This window comes from Mustelus asterias, chromosome 17 (assembly GCF_964213995.1).
Source record: "Mustelus asterias chromosome 17, sMusAst1.hap1.1, whole genome shotgun sequence".
NCBI classification, from domain to species: domain Eukaryota; kingdom Metazoa; phylum Chordata; class Chondrichthyes; order Carcharhiniformes; family Triakidae; genus Mustelus; species Mustelus asterias.
In genome coordinates, this window is record NC_135817.1 from 21,068,241 (window position 1) to 21,083,312 (window position 15,072).

General features: G+C 41.6%; 1 protein-coding gene across 1 annotated transcript in view; it reads left to right on the forward strand.

The window, feature by feature from the left end:
- LOC144506255 (retinoschisin-like) overlaps window positions 1-12,321 on the forward strand; it is a 40,925-nt gene extending 28,604 nt beyond the window's left edge. The window contains exons 2-5 of the mRNA XM_078232116.1: window positions 1,289-1,400; window positions 7,242-7,383; window positions 9,817-10,012; window positions 12,166-12,321. Coding sequence (XP_078088242.1) covers window positions 1,289-1,400; window positions 7,242-7,383; window positions 9,817-10,012; window positions 12,166-12,321 — 606 coding nt within the window. The remainder of the gene's footprint in view (window positions 1-1,288; window positions 1,401-7,241; window positions 7,384-9,816; window positions 10,013-12,165) is intronic.
- The last annotated feature ends 2,751 nt before the right edge of the window (window positions 12,322-15,072 follow it).

Genomic DNA, 15,072 nt, shown 5'->3' on the forward strand with positions numbered 1-15,072 from the left:
TGATATATATAAATGATTTGGAAGAAGGTGTAACTGGTGTTATCAGCAAGTTTGCGGATGACACGAAGTTGGCTGGACTTGCAGATAGTGATGAACATTGTCGGACAATACAGCAGGATATAGATAGGCTGGAAAATTGGGCGGAGAAATGGCAGATGGAATTTAATCCAGATAAATGCGAAGTGATGCATTTTGGAAGAACTAATGTAGGGGGGAGCTATACAATAAATGGCAGAGTCATCAGGAGTATAGAAATACAGAGGGACCTAGGTGTGCAAGTCCACAAATCCTTGAAGGTGGCAGCACAGGTGGAGAAGGTGGTGAAGAAGGCATATTGTATGCTTGCCTTTATAGGATGGGGTATAGAGTATAAAAGCTGGAGTCTGATGTTGCAGCTGTATAGCACGCTGGTTATGCCACATTTGGAGTACTGCGTCCAGTTCTGGTCACCACACTACCAGAAGGACGTGGAGGCTTTAGAGAGAGTGCAGAGAAGGTTTACCAGGATGTTGCCTGGTATGGAGGGTCTTAGCTATGAGGAGAGATGGGGTAAACTGGGCTTGTTCTCCCTGGAAAGACGGAAAATGAGGAGAGACCTAATAGAGGTGTACAAAATTATGAAGGGTATAGATAGGGTGAACAGTGGGAAGCTCTTTCCCAGGTCGGAGGTGACGATCACGAGGGGTCATGGGCTCAAGGTGAGAGGGGCGAGGTATAACTCAGAGATCAGAGGGACGTTTTTTACACAGAGAGTAGTGGGGGCCTGGAATGCGCTGCCAAGTAGGGTGGTGGAGGCAGACACGCTGGCATCGTTTAAGACTTACCTGGATAGTCACATGAGCAGCCTGGGAATGGAGGGATACAAACGAATGGTCTAGTTGGACCAATGAGCGGCACAGGCTTGGAGGGCCGAAGGGCCGGTTTCCTGTGCTGAACTGTTCTTTGTTCCTATCCCACCATTAAGTTCATAAACTAAAACATCCAAGTGTTACATGGATTGTGGGATTAGGATAAACATTTTAAAATGATTTAAACATCTTCCTCCTCCTTAATACTTTACATGTTATCTTATAAGGGATGAATTACTATCAATAATTGCACTTCTATTTTCCCATGCAAGCACTTTATTCATTATTCTTCTTAATCAGTTTTGTTAATTGTATAAGGTATGTCATCATAGCACAATTTTTTACCAGCACAAATTTTATCAGTGTCAAAACTAATTACCCACACAAGTCACCCAATAGGGCTCATAAGCTTTCAGCTACTGCACCTATATTTATGACAGGATGAAAATCTGGATCAGTCATGTAACAGGACTTGCAAATGTGATTGCAATGAAGAATCCAACACATTTTGGGGAAAGGCACCAGGACCACCGATGCTGGAGTGCATGCCAGGTAAAAGAGACCATTATATAATTTTAATGTGGCATAAGAAAGCACTTACCTCAATTTTGAGGGAATATTCTTGAAGATCCAGCAGGACTTTATTCTGGAAACAAAATCAACTACTTCATAAAAGCTTCAATGTATCACTAATGTTGAAGGGGGGTGGGGGAGGGAAACTTCCAACAGTTAACAGTAAAACCTATAGCATAGTGCTGGCTATTGACATCTACCACCAAATTCATCATTTTTTTCCCTGAAAAGAATGTAGGGCATTCTTACTTCTTGGTATTGCAATGGTGATAAGAGAAGGCACAAGATAATTGGTTAATCCTCTTACCTCAGTATGATCTTGAGACTGACCATCCCTGAAGATTAAATGGATTACCCTTTAGTATAACCCCTCAGGATGGAAGACCACCAACCAGTTACAATAAATAAGCTTCAGAGACCTAACAGCAACAACTATATATATATATAAAATCTAATATCTAGCGCCTTTGACATGATAAAATGTTCCAAAGCACTTCACAGGGGTTTAACAAAACAAAATCTGTCACTGAGCCTCATAAAAAAGATATTAGGGCAGATCATTAAAAGCTTGGACAAAAAGTAAGTTTTAAGGACCACCTTAAAGAAGGAAAAAAAGATTTATGGAGGAAATTCCTGAGCTTAGGCCCTAGACAGGTGAAGACACGGCATCATGTTTTAGACTATTATGTTGGTGGAACAATTAAAATGGGGGGTTGCTCAAGAGGTCAGGATGCTCAAGAGGCCAGAATTAGAGGAGAGCAGATCCCGGAGGGTTACGCAGCTTGAAGAGATTCGAGATACAGAAGGGCAAAGCCATGGAGGAATTTGAAATACCAATGCTGTCCAGTTGATGGAGGAGGCAGGGATAATTTTACTGGGCTAGTAATCAAGAGGCCCAGGCTAATGCTCTAGGGACACAGATTCAAATCCCAGCAAGGCAGCTAATGAATTTAAAAGTAAGTGAATATATTTGTAATTAGAACATAGAACATAGAACATAGAACATTACAGCGCAGAACAGGCCCTTCGGCCCACGATGTTGCACCGACCAGTTAAAAAAAAACTGTGACCCTCCAACCTAAACCAATTTCTTTTCGTCCATGAACCTATCTACGGATCTCTTAAACGCCCCCAAACTAGGCGCATTTACTACTGATGCTGGCAGGGCATTCCAATCCCTCACCACCCTCTGGGTAAAGAACCTACCCCTGACATCGGTTCTATAACTACCCCCCCTCAATTTAAAGCCATGCCCCCTCGTGCTGGATTTCTCCATCAGAGGAAAAAGGCTATCACTATCCACCCTATCTAAACCTCTAATCATCTTATATGTTTCAATAAGATCCCCTCTTAGCCGCCGCCTTTCCAGCGAAAACAATCCCAAATCCCTCAGCCTCTCCTCATAGGATCTCCCCTCCATACCAGGCAACATCCTGGTAAACCTCCTCTGCACCCTCTCCAAAGCCTCCACATCCTTCCTGTAATGTGGGGACCAGAACTGCACACAGTACTCCAAGTGCGGCCGCACCAGAGTTGTGTACAGTTGCAACATAACGCCACGACTCCTAATTGGAAACTCATCTCAATAATAGTGCCCATGAAACAAACATTGATTGGTGTAAATATCCATCTGGTTCACAAATGTCCTTTAGGGAAGGAAACCTGCTGCCATTATACAGTTTGGCCTACATGTGGCACCAGACCCACATCATCTTTTTAATTTCTTATCTCTACCCAAACTGATTGTACATCTTGCTGTTTGAGCTAAGGTCTTGACTCTCTCTACTGTACTAATTAATTTAATTAACAGAGCTACCCCACCACCTTTTCCCAGCTTCCTGTTCTTCCAAATTGTACCCTTGATAATTCAGGTCCCAGCCTTTGTCATCTTGCAGTCACGTCTTTATAATGGCTATCAGATGATAATTCATCTGTTATGTTACAGGTGCTATGTACATTCAGATACAGAACCATTAGTTCTGTCTTCTTTCCCTTATTATGGACAAATCAGAAGATCTTAGCTTAAGGGGTGTGATTGCCTTCTGGAACAAAGTATCCAAGTAAATTTCTCCCTTCCTGATGCATTGCAGAGTCTAAGCTCATACTCTAGAACAAAGAACAAAGAAAGTTACAGCACAGGAACAGGCCCTTCAGACCTCCAAGCCTGCACCAACCATGCTGTCCGATTGAACTAAAACCCCCTACCCTTCCGGGGACCATATCCCTCTATTCCCATCCTATTCATGTATTTGTCAAGACGCACTACTGTATCCGCTTCCACTACCTCCCCTGGCAACGAGTTCCAGGCACCCACTACTCTCTGTGTAAAAAATCTGCCTCGTGCATCTTTTTCAAAACTTGCCCCTCGCACCTTAAACCTGTGCCCCCAAGTAATTGACTCTTGCACCCTGGGAAAAAGCTTCTGACTATCCACTCTGTCCATAATCTTGTAGACTTCTATCAGGTCGCCCCTCAACCTCCGTCATTCGAGTGAGAACAAACCAAGTTTCTCCAACCTCTCCTTATAGCTAATGTCCTCCAGACCAGGCATCCTGGTAAATATTTTCTGCACCCTCTCCAAAGCCCCCACATCCTTCTGGCAGTGTGGCGACCAGAATTGAACACTATATTCCAAGTGTGGCCTCACTAAGGTTCTAGAAAGCGTCAACATGACTTGCCAATTTTTAAACTCAATACCCCGGCCGATGAAGGCAAGCATGCCGTATGCCTTCTTGACTACCTTCTCCAACTGCATTGCCACTTTCAATGACCTGTGTACCTGTACACCCAGATCCCTTTGCCTATCAATACTCTTAAGGGTTCTGCCATTTACTGTATATTTCCTATCTGTAATAGATCTTCCAAAATGCATTACCTCACATTTGTCCGGATTAAACTCCATCTGCCATCTCTCCGCCCAAGTCTCCAACTGATCTACATCCTGCTGTATCCTCTGATGGTCCTCATCGCTATCCGCAAATCCACCAATCTTTGTGTCGTCCGCAAACTTACTAATCAAACCAGTTACATTTTCCTCCGAAATCATTTATATATATTACAAACAGCAAAGGTGCCAGCACTGATCCCTGAGGAATGCCACTTGTCACAGCCCTCCATTCAGAAACGCACCCTTCCGCTGCTACCCTCTGTCTTCTTTGACCGAGCCAGTTTTGTATCCACCTTGCCAGCTCACCTCTGATCCCATGTGACTTCACTTCTGCACCAGTCTGCCATGAGGGACCTTGTCAAAGGCCTTACTGAAGTCCATGTAGACAACACCCACTGCCCTACCCCCATCAATCATCTTTGTCACTTCCTCGAAAAACTCGATCAAGTTCGTGAGACACAACCTCCCCTTCACAAAACCATGTTGCCTCTCACTAATACGTCCACTTATTTCCAAGTGGGAATAAATCCTGACTCAAAGAATCCTCTCCAATAATTTCCCTACCACTGATGTAAGGCTCACCAGCCTGTAATTACCTGGATTATTCTTGCTACCTTCTTAAACAAAGGAATAACATTGGATATTCTCCAATCCTCTGGGACCTCCCCTGTATCCAGTGAGGATACAAAGATTTCTCTCAAGGCCCCAGCAATTTCCTCCCTTGCCTCTCTCAGTATTCTGGGATATATCCCATCAGGCCCTAGAGACTTGTCTACCTTAATGTTTCTCAAGAACCCCAATACCTCCTCCTTTTTGATCTCAACATGGCTCAAACTATCTACACATCCTTTCCCAGACTCATCATCCACCAAGTCCTTCTCTTTGGTGAATACTGACGCAAAGTACTCATTTAATACCTCGCCCATTTCTTCTGGCTCCACGCATAGATTCCCTCCCTTGTCCTTGAGTGGGCCAACCCTCTCCCTGGCTACCCTCTTGCTCTTTACATATGTATAAAGACTTGTATAAATGCATCTTCACACAGGTATTTCTCTAGCTCTAACCTTGAGCCAAAGTTCCTCAACTTACAGATGCGTTTGCCTTGGATCACGCTGGCAGCCACTAGCTCCCACATACTGCAGCTGAAGCACATCACATGCCCTGTCATCTTTATAATGTATCATTTAGCTAATCAATTATTTTACTCATTAAATTTTAATTAATGCCTCTAGTCCTGCCTTTGCTTATACTCTTATTATTTTACTTAAAGTTCTTCTTACGCCAATTGAAATTTTCAAGATTAAGTAAAGTAAATAGGAATGACTCACCAGCTAATCACTCACTTGCTTCCCTGTAATGTCACATCTTGATTTTCTTTTCTGGACACAACTTTGAATGGTGACTGATGGTGGCTAGCCCTTAAGTTTCATGGTTTCTCTGGCCCTGCGCTCCTCACAAAGTTTCAATATTTTTCTGGTCCTACTTCGAAGTCAAGGACTCACTTCATGGATCAGACCCTTTTATACCAAATGAAAAGGATGTTCCAAGAACATTTGCTAGCTAATGTAGCTGTGAATTTGAATCCTTTGCAACACCAACTGAACCCTGCTCACTGGTAGTTTTAAGCATCATTACATTGGGAATGGAGGGATACAAAAGAATGGTCTAGTTTGGACCAGGGAGCGGCGCGGGCTTGGAGGGCCGAAGGGCCTGTTCCTGTGCTGTATTGTTCTTTGTACAACTTAGCAATTCGTTCGACAAGTTCCTTTGTGGATATCACAGAGATGAATCCACTACTTCATAGAATCATAGAATCGCTACAGTGAAGAATGAGGCCTTTCAGCCTGTTGAGTCTGCACGGACTCTCGGACAAATCTTCTTACCCCAGTCCTATTCCCATAACCCTATATATTAACCTTCTAATTCCCCCTAAACGACACATCTTGGGACACTAAGGAGCAAATGAGCATGGTCAATCCCTTTAACCTGCACATTTTTGGACTGTGGGAAGAAACCGGAGGATCTGGAGGAAACCCGTGCAGACACATGGAGAATGTGCAAACTTCACACAGGTATTTCACTGGTTATGAACTGAAGGGGAGGTGAAGGTGAAAATAATGAGGATGCTTGGTTAAAAATAGATGAAGGTTTCTAGCTGAGCCTCATGAATAGGCCTAGTTTCAGTGTAAGAGCTCAAGTCTCTGAGTAGGTTGACCTGAAAGTAGAACACAAACATCTGCAGCACAGGCATAATTCACAACAATGTGGGCAGTGAGAAACTTGGTGTCGAGAAGGTAAGGCTGAAGTGACTGCGAAGGTGTTTCTTTGTGTAGGAAACAGGCCATCGAATTGTTGCTTTCCAACTCCTTTGGAGTGAACCTCAAGTGACCTGGCACTTGTTCTTCCACCACTTTTCTCTGTGTATCTCATTCTTGCTTCACTTTTATATGTTCACTTTCTCTCTCACTCAACAGCCGGAAAGAGATGTTGCTTTGCAAGGACTTGGTGTTGGTAGGAAACCTTGGCACCCTGATCTTGACACCCTCGACCAATCCCTATTTGCTCTCTGGCCTATCTCCTAAAATTTTGTTGACTGAATCTCTGTGCTCCTCAATTTTAGCCTCTTGCACATTCACTCTTCCAGCATTACCTTTCGATAAACTCTGGAATGCCCTCCCGAAAAACTTCCATCTTTACGATTACCTCTTTTTTTTTGGTTTGTCACCTGTCCGAATGGCTCCATATGTGGATCTGGATCAAGTTTTGTTTGATAATTTGCCTGTGAAGTTCCTTCGGACTTGTTCCAATGCTAAAGACGCCAGTAGGAAGTTTTTGTTGAAACGTTACATGGTCAAAATTAGACTATTTAATTACAATGTCACATCAATACAGCCTTAACTTTATTACAGTTATGCTAATTGTTTTAAAACTAGAGTGCCCTTATCACCGAGCTCTTGGATTTGAATCTGGAGCTGTTACAGAAGACCAGATAAGTTGTTCCAATGAAGACCAATATACAGGGTGGTATTCCTCATGGATGCCAAACAAAGCAAGAGTCAACAGCCAAGGTTTTGGGTAGGTAATCACGCAACAGAATCTTATATCAACCCATGCAATAATTGTTTCACACACCCCTGGATTTTATTATAGTTCCTGCATTTTACTGCAATTTTAGTTTGTGATCTGATCAAGTATTGAGGTGGATCTGTGCAACAGATCATAAAAGCATGATAAATGGCATTTTAGCTCATACAAATTCATTATTTCTACTGATTATTTATCAATATCTTGACCCACTGACTTAAGTGTCAGAATGAAACCACTGCAAAATTGTTTGTGCAGGTAATTCATATCTTTTGATATTAGAAGGCCCATATAGGGCAATCTTAGCAAAAAAATTCTAATTGCTGAATGAGCTTGAAAACTAGAGAGTTTTAGATCTATTTTTTCAGCAAGGCCACAATGAAATCTTTTGCCATTTAGTGTAAAAAATGATGCATGATTTGATCCCCACCAATAGAGGGAGTGGACAGAGTCTGTTTTCGCCGGAAAGCTGCTGTTCACACTAGAGGGCACTATCGCTCATGCACAGTAATCCTCCCCCCACCCCCCCAGTTACTGGCTTCCTCAGGCTGGCAGTGCCCCTGCCTCTGACCACTCAGGGACCTCAGTGGCTTCCAGTCCTAACGGCAAGACTAGCACATCAAGTCCCGTTGATGGGGACCATACGTGATCTTTGCCAGCGAGGGCCACCGGCAAGATGTTAAGGCAAGTGTGCCTGAATGATTCCGCCCTGGGCTCGCTAATTATATTTAAATTCAAATTTAAATTGAGGCTGATCATGCCGGAAATCCAGGGCCACGAAGATCGCAAGAGGCGGGAAATCGGGCATGAACCCAAATTTCTGCCTCTTGGCAATCTGACTGGCGTGATCAGCTGGTAAGATCGCCCCTATAATCTGTGCAATTCTTAGTTTATGAAGCCTTATCACACTTGTAGAATATTCTTTTGCTAGGAACATCAATGGAATGTTTGGCCCCTTAGGGTTCTGCTTTTGACCACAATGTAAATGGTTTAAACAGCTTGTGAACTGACCTACACAACTGCTTTTCTCTATCACACTAACTATTAAACCTGAGTTATGCTAATTAACATCAAGCTTACTAAATTGCTTACTGGAGAACACTTTGGATGCCCACTATACCTAGCTAATTCAAAAAACAGAGGAATGTCTCAGTGCAATGTCCCTTTGAACAAATTAAATCACTGTACAGATTACTTTTTAAATAGAGTGATTCCCAAAAGCAAAATGTAGGCAAATTACTGTGGACTAATTGGTAATTTAAAATACCTGCAACTGAGATGACTAACAGAACCTTGTTCCTTCAGAAAAAAGACAACTTTTTCATGGTATGTTAATACGCCTCAGAAAATCTTGTTCAAATCAAGTAATAACATGGTCTTTAAAATTTAGAATTAGAAGTTCTAGGATAAAAAGGACATTTCCTTTGTAATTTTCCCATAGCTATAGCACCAAACAATGCACAACTTACATGGAGCTTCAGTTACTCAGCTGGTTTGAGAACAAGTGACCATATACTCTCAGTTGTTCATTCACAGATGATAGAATAACTCTGAGCAAGCTATCCTTACATGTACACATCCACACAAATTCTGTTTACAAAATGACAGCTTGAATGATTCGATTGACAGTGGCTATGATGAATGTTCAACACAAGTGCTCTAATTCAAACTAACATAAGAATGTAAGAACTAGGAGCAGGAGTAGGCCATCAGGCCCCTCGAGCCTGCTCCGCCATTCAATAAGATCATGGCTGATCTTTTTCTGGACTCAGCTCCACTTACCCGCCCGCTCACCATAACCCTTAATTCCTTTACTGTTCAAAAATGTATCTATCCTTGCCTTAAAAACATTCAACGAGGTAGCCTCAACTGTTTCACTGGGCAGGGAATTCCACCGATTCACAACCCTTTGGGTGAAGTTCCTCCTCAACTCAGTCCTAAATCTGCTCCTCCTTATTTTGAGGCCATGCTAGTTCTAGTTTCACCTGCCAGTGGAAACAACCTCCCTGCTTCTATCTTATCCCTTCGTAGATAAGATAGAAGCAGGGAGGTTGTTTCCACTGGCAAGAACAGTGTCACTGACTATCTGAACTACAGCAAACCCATATCCATTAAGTGGCTAAGTTTACCAATTCCAAAAAGACTGCCCAAACACACAGCTGGCTGATATCTTTTAATTATTTGATTCAACACTGTTTAAGCTTAAGGATAAAAAATTATATTTTAGTTACAAACCAGCTTAAAACAAATGGATTAACATCTCTATTGAAATAGGAAATAAATTTGAAAGGAACACATTACATGTTGATAAACTAACAAGTGGACACTATATAGTCTTTGCTGCTTCCAAATTCAATATCCATATTTCAACAGGAATTTATCTTCCAAAATTTCAATAAGGACACTTATAATGTGTTATCACAGGTGTGCATGGCTATCAAGGTACCAGGACAATCAGCAATGGCTTCAGATTGACCTGAAGAAGATCAAAGTTATTTCTGGGATCATTACTCAAGGACGATGTGATGCTGATGAATGGATGACAAAGTACAGCGTGCAATACAGATCTGATAAAACATTTAACTGGGTTTACTATAAAGACCAGACTGGAAACAATCGAGTAAGTACTGGCTTCCATTTAGAAATAAGCAAAGGGATGATTTAAGAGCAGCAGTGAGGTCTGCTCTGCCCTGTATGTCTCTTAGATCTCACACGGTGTTTTTCTTTACAAGCCCATTGGAATACCTGAAAATCACAGTGGTGAAACAGGTTCCAATTAACTCATTTCTGTGAGCCAGGTGTCAAGGACATTAACTATTTCCAATTTCAAAGTTCATCAAAATTAGAGATAGAGAAGAGAAACCCTCCTTACAAAATAAAAAGTCTTTCTTAGTGCCAGACAATTTAATTTGAATATGTACAAATAACAATTCAGTTATGCTCTCCTGGTGGCATGATTTTCTCCAAAATTTATAATTGTGAATGGTCATGAGATGAATTATAATCCATAATAATACATTTAAAAGTTTCATACAAGACTGACCTTATCAAAGTATTCATTTTGAAAATTATTGACAAAGGTTATTTCCCCTTATTTTAATAATTCCATTTAATGGATTTGTGTTAATGAACGAAAGCAGAGTAAGTTGTAAATTGAATCATTGGTAAACATTTTAAAAACATCTGGGTTAATTATGACCATCTGTGATGTAAGTCCAGAGAGCTTCTGGTTTAGCATAAGAAATAGGAGCAGGAGTAGGCCATTTGGCCTCTTGAGCCTGCTCCATCATTCAATAAGATCATGGCTGAGCTTTTCATGGACTCAGCTCTACTTTCCCGCCCACTCACCATAACCCTTAATTCCTTTACTGCTGAAAAATGTATCTATCTTTGCCTTAAAAACATTCAATGAGGTAGCCTCAACTGCTTCACTGGGCAGGGAATTCCACAGATTCACAACCCTTTGGGTGAAGAAGTTCCTCCTCAACTCAGTCTTATATCTACTCCCCCTTATTTTGAGGCCACGCCCCCTAGTTCTAGTTTCACCCACCAGTGGAAACAACCTCCCTGCTTCTATCTTATCTATTCCCTTCATAATTTTATATGTTTCTATAAAATCCCCCCTCATTCTTCTAAATTTCAATGAGTATAGTCCCAGTCTACTCAGTCTTTCCTCATAAGCTAATCCTCTCAACTCCAGAATGAACCTAGTGAATCTCCTCTGCACCCCCTCCAGTGCAAGTTTATCCTTTCTCAAGTAAGGAGACAAAAACTGTACACAGTACTCCAGGTGTGGCCTCACCAGCAGCTTATGCAGCTACAACATAACCTCCCTGTTTTTAAATTCCATCATGAAGGAGAAAATTCCATTGGCCTTCTTAATGACCTGTTGCACCTGCAAACCAACTTTTTGTGATTCATTAGCAGTTAAAAACCACTGCCTCTCTTTGCACTAGTTTTTGAATAATGCTCCAAAAAAATTTCAAGAATATTAACTTGAAGTTTTGGGATCAATGTGAATTTGACCTGCTGTTAAACTTTATTTATTAGCACAAGTAGGCTTAGATTAACACTGCAATGATGGTACTGTGAAAACCCTCTAGTTGCCACACTCTGGTGTCTGTTTGGGTACACTGAGGGTTTGGGCCAATGCACCTAACCCGCACGGCTTTCAGACTGTGGGGGGAAACTGGAGCACCCGGAGGGTACCCACACAGACACAGGGAGAACATGCAGACTCCGCATGGAAAGTGACCTGAGCCGGGAATTGAACCCGGGCCCCACTACATTGAACCGTGCCACCACATGGCCTTTATTGCAGTGATATGTACAAGCTACTGCAATGCACCTACTCTGGTGTTAGTTCTGCAACGGTGTTATTCCAAGCTGATTTTGAATGTAAAAGCATTTACTAGATTCTAGATTTTAATGGTTTGGCACATATTAAAAGGATATGCCACCAGGTGGCGAGATTCCCTTGCAGTGTGTTTGCTTATTTGGATGCCACATTTTATATCGGTGGAATTTTATGACCCCATTGCAGCAGAGCCTGAATATGTAGCGAGGCATTCAAAACTCCATTGACTTTGGCAGGATCAGAGATCCCACCAGCAGGAGGGGCTATAAAATTCAACCCCTTGTACACAAAGAAGCTGATAAAGTCCTGATAATTGTGGGTTTGATATGCCTCTTTTATCTTCACAGTTAGAAAGCTTTGATTTGAAATAATGATCTGAATTCTGATTTCCAGCATTATTTTTCCCCCTCCCACAGGTATTCTATGGGAACTCAGACAGGTCATCATCTGTGCAGACTTTCCTACGTCCTCCAATTATAGCTCAGTACATGAGGCTTAAGCCATTGGGCTGGCATGTTCGGATTGCTATAAGGATGGAGCTGCTTGAATGCTTGAATAAATGCCAGCCATAAACATGTTATACATTGGCACAGAAAAAAGAAGTAGCATATCCTGTTAAGAAAACATTTAGGCTGCTGTCATGATTCATGATATATTTAAACAAAATGATCAATATGATTAAATGCTCATTGTTTCTATATAATCATGTTTTAAGCAATAGGTACCTGAAGTATTCACATAACAGGTTTGGCAATTTAAACCCAGTAATATAGGGGTGACAGTTTGCTAGTTTTTTTTTACTGTACTGAAAAGCAGTCCATAGTACAGTTAACGGTAACTTCTGCAGAGATGAGTAATCACATTTTTTCCAGCACTGCAATGAGAGTTTTGATTCAGTCCAGAAGTGACAGGGTGCCCATTTATTCCTGTCCTCACTGCCCTCTATTAGCTCTCTGTCTTCCAAAAAACTGAATCCTTATCAACATTTTTAAACCCCCTTGTGGCCTCAACTCACCACAACTCTGCAACCTTTTCCAGCTAAGGTTGGCAACCCTCACAATTGTCTTAACATGTTGGGAATTGAAGATTAATCTCCTAGACATGGCTGTGAGCAATCAGGAGAAAAAGCATTGGGCATGTTAAAACAATGGCGCTTGCTCATTTTCTTTGAACATGTGTCTATTAGTTATAAATATTGGAGATAGTGGGAAATGGCTGTTTTTTTGAGCAAGATTGTTGTCATCAGGTTGTCATGTCTTGAAATCTTCATCAGTTCAAGAACAAGCTCTTAAGTCTTCATGTTGCTCTCCCATATTTCTCCCTCATCTTTTTCACTAACGACAGAAGGTTCAGCTCCCTGCTTTTGGGACCCAACTCCTCCTCCCCTTTCTCCCCAAACGTAGTCGCTGAAATCTTGCTGCCATTCACGATGGCGGGATTTTATGGTCCCACCGATAACACACCCCCGCCTTGGGTTCCCCAGTTGTGAGGGGTGCATTAAATGGGCAATGAGAAACGCATTGCCTCCTGCCACATCAGAGAGGGAGAAAAATCCTGCCCATTGTTTTTTTTTCAAAGTTATCTGCACTTGTACTCATCTTTCCTAACTATTGTACCACCTGGCATCTGAAATTTTATTTTGATTTGTTCATGCGTGTGTGTGTTGCTGGCTGGGCCAACATTTATCGCATGAGATCTGGAGTCAGATATAGACTAGACAAGGCAAGGACAACAGCTTTCCTTCCCTAAAGGACATTCGTGAGCCAGATGGGTTTTTATGACAATCGACAATGATTTCATGGTCATCATTAGACTTTTAATTCCAGATTTTTATTGAATTCAAATGGGGGGAGAACTATCCTGGGGCTCTGGATTACTAGTCCTGCAAACATACAATTACAGCCTCCCCTGAAATCACCATGCATGCTCATTATAAACTGGATTAAGACTTTTTTTCAAACTATAACTGAGCTGAACTTGAATCCAGGTTGTTTAGGTGAAGGGCCACTATGCCAACTATTTCACTAATTCCCCAGACACATTTCACTGATGTCAACAAACTGCAAAGGCTGGAAATACACAACACTCAGGCAGCATTGTGGGGAATGCAGACAAGTTGATTTTTCAGCTGCAGACACTTTGCCAAAAGGCCCACACTTAAAATGTCAACACCTCCGTGCTCTCTACAGATGCTGCATGACCTGTTCAGTGTTACATTTTATCAAGGGTTATGTTTAGACAATTTAATATACAGGCTAATAAACTGGAAAACCAAAGTCTACAAGGTTTAAGAGTTCATTAATTGAAGTTTGGAGATTAAATAATGATTTTTAATCTCTGGGACAGTACCTACCTGTCTTGATACCTCGAGGAGCTTGCCAAACCATTTCAAAGGGGAGTTTGGAATCATCCACATTTGTTTCCTTCCCCAAAGGGCAGAGGTGAGTCAGTTGGATTTTCACAACAATTTGACAGGTTGAGAGTTACCTCATCATTACCAGTATCGCATTCCACATTTAAAAACAGATCACAGAATTCAAATTCTCAAACTGCCATTGTGATGATGAGCCCCTTTGTGGGGGTGGTGTTATTGGGGGGCACATGACCTATCGGGTGGAGAGGCAATTATTTGACAGTTGGAATTGGAATTGACAGATGGAGTCTGGGAATCATTGAGTTTACATACTTCCTTAGCACTGTCCTATGTATATAGTTGTTTTTTTCCCAAAATAAACCTTCTGTTTGTTTATCTGCCTTGTTGTTCATCACTTTTATTTATCATCTGCTGAAGGAGATGATAAGGAGCACAAGTCCTTGAATCACAGTCTTTTAAGAAATACTACTGCAACAATTTGAGTGCCAAAATTCCTTAATTGGGAAGTTGGAAGCATTTGAAACCAACAGAGCAGTGGATCCAATATGTGGAGCAGCTCTGATTATTTTTTTTACGGCCAATGAAATCGTGGGGGGTGGTGGGGTGGCGAAGCAGAAGGTAATCTTCTAACAGCCTATGGGGCTCAGACTTATCTACTTCGAAGTCTGACTTCTCCAGAGACCCCAATACTAAAACATTCAAGGAGTTAGTTTAACTGGTCAAAACCATTGGTGATAACGCAGTGATATGAAATTAATTCTACAATGAAAAATCCAAGGGAAACATTAGCAGCATTCATGGCACGGTTAAGGCAGTTAGCTGAACAATGTGAATTTGGATTGGCATACAACAAAATGTTAAGAGATAGTTGGTTTGTGGTCTGAAGAACTTCACCATACAAAAAAAAGCAGAGACAGAACTTACCTCAACAAGAGCTTCAGAGATTGCT